The sequence below is a fragment of the Falco naumanni genome, chromosome 3 (genome assembly GCF_017639655.2).
Source record: "Falco naumanni isolate bFalNau1 chromosome 3, bFalNau1.pat, whole genome shotgun sequence".
Taxonomy (NCBI): domain Eukaryota; kingdom Metazoa; phylum Chordata; class Aves; order Falconiformes; family Falconidae; genus Falco; species Falco naumanni.
In genome coordinates, this window is record NC_054056.1 from 96484926 (window position 1) to 96495734 (window position 10809).

At 40.9% G+C, this 10809-nt stretch overlaps 1 protein-coding gene across 1 annotated transcript; it reads right to left on the minus strand.

Annotated features, from left to right (window-relative positions):
- Positions 1-454: 454 nt before the first annotated feature.
- Positions 455-9850, minus strand: ABRA (actin binding Rho activating protein). Its single transcript, XM_040586198.1, has 2 exons — positions 9018-9850; positions 455-3693 (listed from the first exon to the last, which is right to left on the minus strand). Exons 1-2 carry the CDS (start codon positions 9761-9763, stop codon positions 3216-3218), a joined length of 1224 nt encoding a protein of 407 aa, XP_040442132.1. The 5' UTR covers positions 9764-9850; the 3' UTR covers positions 455-3215.
- Between the last annotated feature and the right edge of the window lie 959 nt (positions 9851-10809).

Genomic DNA, 10809 nt, shown 5'->3' on the forward strand with positions numbered 1-10809 from the left:
AATGGGATGAAACAAAATGGCCTCAAGTTGTGCCAGGAGAGGTTTAGATTGGATATTAGGAAAAACTTCTTAACTGATAGGTTTGTCAACCATTGGAACAAGCTGCCCAGGGAGGTGGTTTAGTTACCACCCCTGGAGGTTTTTAGAAGATTTGTGAATTGTGGCACTCTGGGACAAGGTTTAGTGGTGGACTTGGTAGTGCCAAGTTAACTGCTGGACTTGATCTTAAGGGTCTTTTCCAACCTAAGTGATTCTATGTTCTGTTCTCTCGACTAAATGAAATGTTGATATTCAAGGAGTAAAGTACCACTGGTCCATTCTATCGCTGAATGTGTTCGAACAAAATTTACAGAAGTTCAGTTCTCTCTGCTACATTCCATAGAGGAAAAAACAGGAACGTTCCGCATCTCCTCTGTCACTGAATTACACTGGGAAGTTTGCCCTGCAGCTTAGTCTGTCTAGTCTTGCCCCCTAGTACGAGTATATCCATTATATGAAAATGTTAAAGCATAGTCTTGTCCACAGTGACTTCTGGTGGGCATACAGGAGCCTGCAAAAAAAGTCAAATATCAATAGCAGTTGCTCACAAATGTTTAAGTGGATGAAACTTTTATGAATCTTAGCATTACCGTTAACTTAGATGCAGATGTGCCTAAATTTCAGACATCAGGAGCAATTGTTGCCTCTGAAGTGTGTGCGTAACTTTCCCTAATGAACCTGAAGTAAGATGATTGTGTTGGACTGAATAAACTGCAGGCATTCTCTAAGTCGCTTGTCTGCCACCCTGCACTGTATGGGGCAAGGGCAGTAAAATGCCAGAGTTAAACCTGCTTGTGATCCGGCAACCCTTTTTGTCAGTAGGCGTACCACAAGGCGGAGATTGCCCTTGTGTGAATGTAAGCGTGAGTAATACTGAAGTACACCTCTTTAGTGGTACACTACAGTTTGAGTGTTTCAGTACCAAAATACATTGTGCCTCCTGTCTCAGGTCAGTGAGTGAAAGCCGATGTATATGATTCTTCATACAATGGTGAGGTGCTCTTGGGCTTTAAGTCACACATGAACAGAAACACTGAAAAAAACATCTGCGGTGAACCGTTTCTCTGCTGTGTTGCCCTGTGGTAGGGTGAGAGTTCTCATGAGCAGAAATAAGTGATTAACACTCACGTGCCTTTAGTGTGTATTCTTGGTGTGGGTATTTTGTATAAGGACTGTTTCATTTCCATGTACTCCGAAATCTTGTTCTGGTGCTTTGAATGGAGAAACCTTCATAGGGAAACATTTTAACTGCCTATGAAAAGGAGAATGTACTAATGTTTTGAATCAACTTACCAATATTTTATTTTACAGCATATGCACACATCTGTCTTCTCTAGTGTGTGGGAGGAATAACCCAAGAAATAATCAATTAAAGGTTTTATTTATAGTTCATGAATTATTTTCACAACCAAATTTCCTTAAGACAATTTGGACAGCTATAAAGGTCATTACATAAAGATGTAAAGAATAAGGTAAGAATATGCAGGTCAATGTTATGATATGTCAGTATTACACTTAGAGGTCAGTTTTGCAGGTCAGCTTGAATAGTCTGAGAGATCTCAAGAAAACATTACATAAGTTCCAGTGAACCCATCATAATTATTTTTTTTCTTCCTTAGATTCACAACATATAACTGAAAAATTAATGAATTACTTAAACTTACAATAGACATAGTAATCAGTTCTTGTATTGGTTACATGAAATATTTGATTCCTTTGTTCATTGGAACTTCAAACTGGAGTACCTGTACTCATAATAAGATAGCAATACTTGTTTTATTACAGGGACAAGATGTTCATACACCTTTTCTTCTGTAAGAACATATTTGCTTTTTCAGTTTTAAAGAATCTTATGAGAAGAAAAAAAAAAGCCACTTTATTTTCATTATGCAAATTACTTGCCCAGGTATCTTGGTCTGAAACAAATGCTTTTCATGTGAAGCATATTTTTAGTAGGGCAGCTATTTTTACGGTAGTAGTTTAGAGAAACAGTAATGTATATAATCCAGTAAGCATTATAGACCTTACAGAGGTCTCAGATTTGTGCATAATACAAACAATTTTAAGACCTAAAAGTATTAGTTTGTTAGACTTTACTCATCTTCAGCATCACTTGAACTGAAATACATTATTTCAGTGACATCAGAATGGTTCAAACAGCAAATGCTCTAAAATTAAGGCAGTGTTTCTGTGTAATATGAAACACTATTTTCCTTAAAGTTAGTTGGTTTTAGATATGAACACTGTTTTACAACTTTTCTTACAGAGGTATATTTTAGTGGAAGATGCTGGTTGTAGTTGCTTTTTTGCTTTACACAACAATGCGATTACCTGACTGGTTTTTATATGTGATATGTTATTTTTGCCTATGTTTCTAAGAACGGTATTTACATGATCAGATAATACATTGCACAACATTGTGTAGGAGGTATTTTCTGCGTGGTTATCTATTCAAAACTTTTCTGTGCACTACATTCTGTTGGGTGTTTCCTCTCCAACATCATAACTCTAAATATGAAACTATCTAATAAATTAATTATAGAAATACATTAAATATAAAAACTCATTTATAAAAAGAAGGATTTTGTCTTTGTATATGATATGTAATAGAAAGCTATGTCAATAGTTGCCACAAAATAATAACTGCAGTAGCAGTTTCATGTCCTGCTTGTAAAGGAAACAAATATGGTATCCTTGATTCTGTGTTCAAATAAAACGACTTTTACCTGTGTTTAAATAAATTAGTTAGGAAATAAGTGCACAAGATCACTTTCACAGATTAAAAACTTGGTCTCAGCTTACACTGTCATTCAGCTTCTGATCTGGCATAGTTTGTATTCCTGACATCCCAGTTTAAGTAGTTGGGAAGATCTTGAATATAAGAACAAGTAAAAATCAGAATTCTTTTATAGCTATTTATTATAAACAGCTGCTTATATTCAGTGTAGAATTTCTCTTTATATTTCATGTAGTAATTAACTGAGGTGTCCTGCAAGGCCTCCTGGTACAGAGAAAAAATCCATTCAGATGCTTGCATTATCATGCATCAGTTAGAAAAGCAATGTCTTTTCTGTGTGGGTGCACAGGGGGGATCTCATATTCAGCGTGCAAGCGCTAATAGCGAGGGAGTAGTGGAGAAAGGTTTTCCAAAACAAGTTTTTCTTGTTGTAGCATGCTTATTTCAGTAAAGTAATTATGACATTATCATCCCTTCCTTGCCATAACATTTCTCCCTCAAAGTGCACCAGGCCATGTTTCCTGGCTCTCATAAGGATTCCAACAACCTTATCTGAAATACGAACGTATCTCTCAAAGAGTTCCCCAAAAGTGACTTGGATCTTGCCGTCGGGCCGTGGCTTAGCCATCGATTCAATGATGAAGCACATATCCCTGATCTCTCGGTGGATATGGGCCTCGGCTCTCTTGGCTCTTTCAGCAGTTTTGGTTCCTTCCTTTGGACGGCCATAGCCTTCATCACCTTTGTGCAGGCGCGTGGACATGGCCAGCTCGTGGTCAAATTCCTCGCTGAAGGGATTCAGCTTCTGCGTTATGATGTGCTGGTCGGCCCATTCTTGCCATCTGTCCTTCAGGCTATTAACAGGGCTGTACTTCCTCTGCGCTTTGGTGCGCGCTGCTTCGCTAAGCCTGCTTGCTCTGAAAGACATGAAAAGGGCTTTTGAGCTTTGCATTTCATCACAGAATCATACAGTTCTGCTACTAATCTCTGCTATCGGCTTGGTCACCATGTTTTTCCAGACGAGATGCTAGCTACCAGGTGGCATGAGCTCACTACTTCTAAATGAGTTCTTTGGGGGCTTCTAGTCCACGCTCCAGTTACCACTCAAAAGCAAATTCACAGATCGCAGCTTGAGCCCACCTACACTGCCACCCTCCAGCCTAGAGTTGAGCCCATTTTGACAAACTTTGCCTAGAGCGGCTTAATTCTGTAGGGGAGCAAAGCAGTATGTTGCTGATTACCTGCACTCTGTACCTTTGGTCAGTCCTGCAGGTCCCTATTTCTGCCTGCCTGGCAGAGCCTGAAGTCTGCCTGCCCTGATGTGATAGAGGACGATAACTGCAAAGTCTGTGGACTGGGTCCTCAGCTATTCTTGGCTGAGAAACAGAGGGTGATGTCTAGAAAAATCTGTCCCCTGTAAAAGATGTCAATGTTTAAAACAACAACAAAAAGCTAATAGAGTGCAGTAAATCTGCCTGTGCTTGTATGTGTGAAGTATGATTCTGGACAAGTATTGAAGTCCAAAATTCACATTCCCACTAGCAGGGTAAAAGCCTGAAATAAACTTAAGGCTATTGCAATTTCTGTCGAGGTCAAAAGATGAGGAAAGTTCAGAGGTCTTACTGATTTGTGTGTGTGTGTGTGTGTGTATGCACGCACGTAGCAACATCATGTTGCTGGATGTCTCCAGGCAGACACATTGCTGATACTCTGTCCTCTGGTGGCCAATCTTGCATGTTGTGGGGAAGCTATAGATGGTCTGAGCTAGTCTTTGTGCTGTCCACATTGTCATCGTGTGCTTGGCTAGGGAGAATGTTGCGCGGTGGCTGTGCCAAAGTAATTTGTTTTTCTAATATTTTTACTCCCTAGAAGGCTGCTCTGAAACCTCCCTCGTAATGCCAGCTGAATATTAGCAGTAATCCTGGAGAATCAAAACACAGTTTGCAAAACAGCATAGGGGACTGCAAACCTGCAGAATCCCTGTGCTTGGGCATTCCTTGGTTTTCTACTAAGCCTGCTGAAAGAGAGAACAAGAGTAACAGAGATGTCCCCAGTTCAGGTCTGTGCACCAGAAAGAAGCCAGTACTGGGCAGCATTGTAGTGCTAGAAGCAAGAAGTACAGACACTGTGCTGGGGATAGAAGGACTAGGAGAGCAGGACCACTTTTTAGCTCTGGAGGTGCCATTACCTTGGTCTAGTTGTATTGAGGAACTGTATTTAAAAAGCTCCAGAAGACTCTTCCCCATCAGTATGGCAAAAAGCATCAGAAGAACTGAGCATATAGTTGCCAGGTAAGTGCACCTTTCTTCTGTGGTGCGACTGCAAAGTGTCCTGAGAGTAGGCAAGCGTCTAGGTGTCTGTAGGTTTGTGTGTGTGATTAACAGGTACGTGTTGGCAGGAAAGTGTTAAAATATATCAGTGGAGTAAAGCTGGACAATTTTGTTGTCCAATGATAAACCAGATCCTCCTGTATGTAAGCTGTTGTCACACAGAGAAAGGGAAAGTCATTATCCTTTGTCCCTTGCCCTGAATAGTGGATTCATTGCCCAGAGGAACTGTGGGCACAGGGTTTGGTTATGAAGAAGTTTGTCTCCTGAAACCTGTGCCAGCGCAGTCTTAATTCCAGCTGAAGCTCAGATTGATTTCTTCCCTAGCTCTTCATGTGAGAAGGTATCAGTGAAGGGGGGTTGTAAGTGAATCAAAATTGCCTAGAAGAAGTGATACCAACAGTCTCAGTGGAGCTGATGAGCAGATGCCATCACAGAGGGCTTATCCCCCAGCTACAGCCAACTGCTCACCCTTCTCTCCAAGGGCCAGGCCCCCCGAGAAGGTCCTGGAGCTTCAGTTTCCCAGGTTGAGGGAAAAGACGACAGTGAGTGAGATGATAAAACCTTTACGGAGTTATGCTGCCTCTTTTTCTTTAAGTATAGTAAGTATTCTCGCCTTTTCCTACTGAAACCTTTAATTTTTTTTTCTAGCTGAATGCTATTATCAACTTCCTTACCGGAATCGTCTTCTCACTGGTGAGAAAAACACCATCTTATCTATCCCTTTGCTTTTATCGTGCCCCACATGGGTTTTGGAAAAACTTTAATGTTACTATCTTCTTTTTTTTTTTTTTTTTTTAACACATCTTCTGATTTACTCATTTCTGGTGGCTGAAGTGCAATTTTCCCCATTGTTTATCTTAATGACATGGTAAACTGTGTACATGTCAAAGAATTTTTTTCATGTTTGTACTGCACCTACAAAATGTATCATGGGTGCAAAGCAAAGGCTGTGAATGTCAACCCACTGTAAGAAATGCTTTACCTGTACCAATCAACTAAGTTAACTTGTTAACCAGGATGATCACCCTAAATGCATTCTGAACTTCTAGGAGGACAGTGTCCATGTTCCCCCTGACCCTTTCTGTAGGGGAAAGGTATGGATCAGTTTTCAATGGTGTGAATTTCATATCACTGTTGCATCCCTTTGGCTCCTAAGCAGGAATGAAATGGTGTTTCCTGTGCCTGTTAACATGGGGTTACCGTGCCTTCTGTAAGGAAGCAACCTTATTCCTATAAATATTGCAGCTGGAAATTATGAAAGTGCTAATGCGAGAAAAAAAAAATCCTGACACTGATGCTTTTCTCCTAGAATACAGAGAGGAAAATGGGAGATTTGCTTTAACAGCCATGTACATATGGCCTTTTTAAAGAAGATTAAGCCACAATGAAAGGTTCTTAAAAGTAGCAGGCTAAAATAATGTATTCTCGGGCTATAAAATATTTTTTTTAAAAATTACTATTTAAAAAATCCAGTCCTGATAACAACACTGTAAATTCAGAAAATTGCTTTTGTGTCAGATTTCAGTGGGAGAGAGCTGTAACTAACAAAAAGGGTGTTGTTTCAAACATTTACACCTCAATAAATATGGCTAATCATTTTTTTCATAGGTAGCAGCACTAAAATTAGACACATGAGGAAAATACAAAGTTTGACAGATAGTGGGTTTGCTTCTACTATAGCATTTTTAGTGAGCAATTTGTTTTAATTGAGGTTATTTACATACAATACTTGCTGCAAACACATCCTCTTTTCCCATTGTATGTGGGAAACTCTGTTTTGAGGTCCTAACTTCTGTCAAAGGATGGTACACACAGCCTCTTCCGAAAGCAGGGGCCACAAACTTTCAAGCTCTCAGTTACCGGAGAGCTTTTTTCACTTTGGCTATTAACCATTTGCTCCTTGTGAGAGATGGCAGGTCAGCTGTACAGCAAAGCACCATTCTAATCCCCAGTCTGAATAGTTAAAATAGCTCTGCATTCAGATGGCTGTGCTAAAAAGTACCATATGGTTGAAATCCATGACTATGTGAGTCGTAGTCTAATGCTGGTCATGGTAAACGCTTGTCAGTAGTGAGGTGTAAAACCCAAGCAGTGGGAATGGTACAGCCTGCCTGTCTGCAGAGGGATCGCAAAGTCTGTTTTGGCAGTTTCATCAGTGCTGGTCCCAGTTTTTCATTTCTGAAATGGTAATTAAGATACGGTATGAACATACTGGCCCTGATCTCTTGCTTGTGCTCCCTTGCTCACCCTTTACACACAGGCCAGTCGGGCGGGTGAAAGCCCTGCCTCCTTGTCTCAAAGTGCCGCCTGCTCAGCTCGCGCTCACGTTGCACACACGCGGGTGATGGATACAGAGTGGAAGCAGTGGAGACTCGGGGCCCCACCACAGGATGCTTCCTGGTAGGAACTTATGTCCTGGTGTTCCTCCTTGCGGGCTTGGGCAGATGAAGCTCTGGCAAGCCCTGCCTCTGTTCAAGCTTTGCCACCAGCTGCCCTCCCTGCCCAGTGACGCCAGCGGGCAGCATGTGGGCTGCGCCGAGTCGCAGCTCAGCGCCCACTAGCCTCGGAGGCTGTGCTCGCTCTCCTTCATCACAATTTTAGAGCTGGATGTGAGGTTTTACACCAGAACAGTTCAGGTTCAACCACACATTCCTTTCTGCTGTTTTTGTTCCAGGATGTTACCAAGTTTGTAAACCAGAGGGCTGGAGCAAACAGCATATTGCATCCATAACAGCTGCCTACAGTTTCCCATCTTGCAGCATTGGACATAAGGATCTTTTAATCTTTTACCAACAAAAGAGTGATTAATTAGTTTGGCATCTGCCCATTGGCAAGTCTGGCCGCAGCACAGCTGTTTGCAGCTGTCTTCTGGAAAGGTGGTCCTGCTGGAGATCTCTGGGAAAGGAAACTGCAGAATTTCTACCAGACTGCTGTTCCTCTGCTCTTCTGGGTGACTTCCCATGAATTGCATGGCTATGCAATTTTGTTTACTGCCTGGGCTCCTAATTTCATATGTACCTGCTATTAGTAGTAATCTTGAAGCATAAGCCTCTTACTGAAAGAAGTATTACTCAAAACTGTCTGATGCTATGAATTTGCTACTTAACTCAAAATTTTAACTAGAACCTGTAATAACTCCATAGGTAACAGATTCTGTTTCCTTTTTCTTCACACAATTTACAGGCATAAGGAAGTCTATAGCATGATTCAAATCAATCCTGTAGATGCTGAGGCAGTCGGGATGCTTTCTAATGTAAGTCTGGGGTCCCAGCTCCTGTGAAAGTTTTTATTCTTTGACTTGATGAATTCTGAATCTGTGGAAAGCTTCCAAAGAGAAGCAGTCAACCCAGCTTTTGTTAAGATGCACTTAGAAGTAATTCCTGCAAAGTCTGTTTTGGACATTGTCTGCAAATTCCTCCTGAGAATATTTAGGTTTTATACTAAACAAAATAATAAGTATTTGGAAATACTGTTTGTCAAGTATATTCCTTTAGACTTAACATTTGCTGAAATAAATGAATAGCTGTGGGCTCTTGGCGAGGTAAAAATTGTTGTTCTGAAATATGAACTAAAGTATTAAGAAGTAAGTAGTGATTTCCATGAACCAGTAAATCCAGTGTGAAAATTAAAGATAATTAACATTTCCCAAACATAATTTCCTGTGATTATATATATATATCACCTAAAACCCAAGGCTACAGTCAGATGTTGTTGACTAACTACTTAAGCACAGAGAGATATGTGAAAGGTTTCCTGGATTTTTGGTTTTTTAAAAACTTTTTTCAAGAATAATGGTTTCTCTTTGACCATTTCCTACCATTTCCCCCCATATCTTCCTCGTGGAAACCTGTATATGTCTCACAGCCCCATGCTGACCATATGTGATAACGTAATAAAGATGTTTTACTTACAAAGATGGCACAGGTCGTTTAATCCTCACAGCTGTCACCTCTTGGTCACTATCTTCTTGCTCAAGTTTGTCCTCTGCTTCCCCATAGCCACTGTCCTCTGCATCCAGGCTGCCATCATGAGACTTAAGCAGCAGTTCTTCCTTAGCCCCCTCTTTGTCCTCTTGTTCCATCTGTTTCCAGCCCTTGGTCAACTCTGATACCATGTTTGAACACTTTCTCCTTATCGTTGGAGATAATTTGTCACTAAGAATTTTATCAATAGCACTTGATTCTTCTTTGAGCTTGGCTGTCTCGGAGCTGCTATTCTCATATCTTTCACTGAGGAGGCTAACATCCCCTCCTCGTTCGTAGGCTTTGCTTACAACTGTTTTTGTCACCTCTTTGCTTTTAATGCTGAACTTTTTGAGGGCTTCATCTGATTCCCTTGAATTTTTTTCAGCATCTCTTATCGTCACTGATTCCTTTGCTATGGATTTTTCGTCACCTTTTCCTTGGTCCCTCTTGACAGATGGAATTGTCCATTTCTCAAAGGATCTTTCTTGTGCAGGCTGAGCTGATGAATCTTCTGCCGGGGGGGCCCATCCAGGGGGCTCCTGGGCTTGCTTTACGTGGTGGTCAGATACCCACTGCTGCCAGCCTCGCGCCAAGCTGAAGACTAGGCTGGCCATTCGGATCTTGTGGACAGCCCTTTTCCCAGGAGTAGTACTCGGCTTTCCTTCAGGAGCCATGTTGCTGTCTGCTGCCATGCTGGCTTTTCCCCTTCTTATGCTAAGCACCTTCTGAATGAACTTCCTGAAGTGAATAATGCCCTCTGAAGAGAGCGACAGAGATTTAAATAGCAGCAGGAGCAGTTTGTGCCCATGGAAAATATGTGAAACACTTCTCACAAAGATACAGTATCCTCAGTGTTACGGAGGTCTTTTTTTAAAACGCAGGGTTGCATTTCATCACAGCAGATGAATGATGCATGATGCAAACAGGGTGACACAGACCTGTGCTGCAAATAGTGGGAAATTAACAGCTCCTTTAGTGCCCCCTTGCCTGGGGCTGTTCAATTCTCAATTTATTGCCAAGGGTCTTGTTCTTCTAGAAGTGCAGAACTTGGGTTAGATGCACTGAACAGAGTGTATGAAACTGATAAATGTGAAGTGCTGGCAGTTGCTAACGGCTTTGGCCAGAGTCGAGACTCCTCATCATCACAAGTAAATAGCGGTCCACGTCAAGGAGTGTAAAGCCAGAAGCAGGCTATGAATGAGAATTTTTTAGATGCATTTTCTACAAAGGTGCTAGGTGAATTCTTCTTACTGCTCATATGTCCAAGGAAATTCAGCTTTGTTAATTTTTTAAAAGATGTTTATGTGCTCTGTTCCCAGTCATTATCTATTAATGTCCGTCTATTTAGAACATACCTTCAGGGGGGGTCTGGGAACACTATCGTGTTTGGTGTCAGTGCTAAGGATGAAGGAGTCACTCTCTCTAGTCTGGGGATTAATATGGTAAGTCTGACTCGATCAGATGGATGACTGATGTCATAGTTTTAGGATTTTAAAAGAATAAAGTATAACCTATTTAATTCCTGACTGCTTTTCAAGAAAGTTGTATATAAAACTTGGTGTTTGCCTACGTATTACTTACAGCATAATTATGTTTACTACATACAATATAGAAAAAATTCAGTTTCCTGGAGTGTGTTCATACTTGAATTTGTAAAATTTTTTAGTGAATTGATACATCAATTGTTAGATAATAATAAGCAGACATTTTCTGAGATACCATCCTGTAATACTTCATT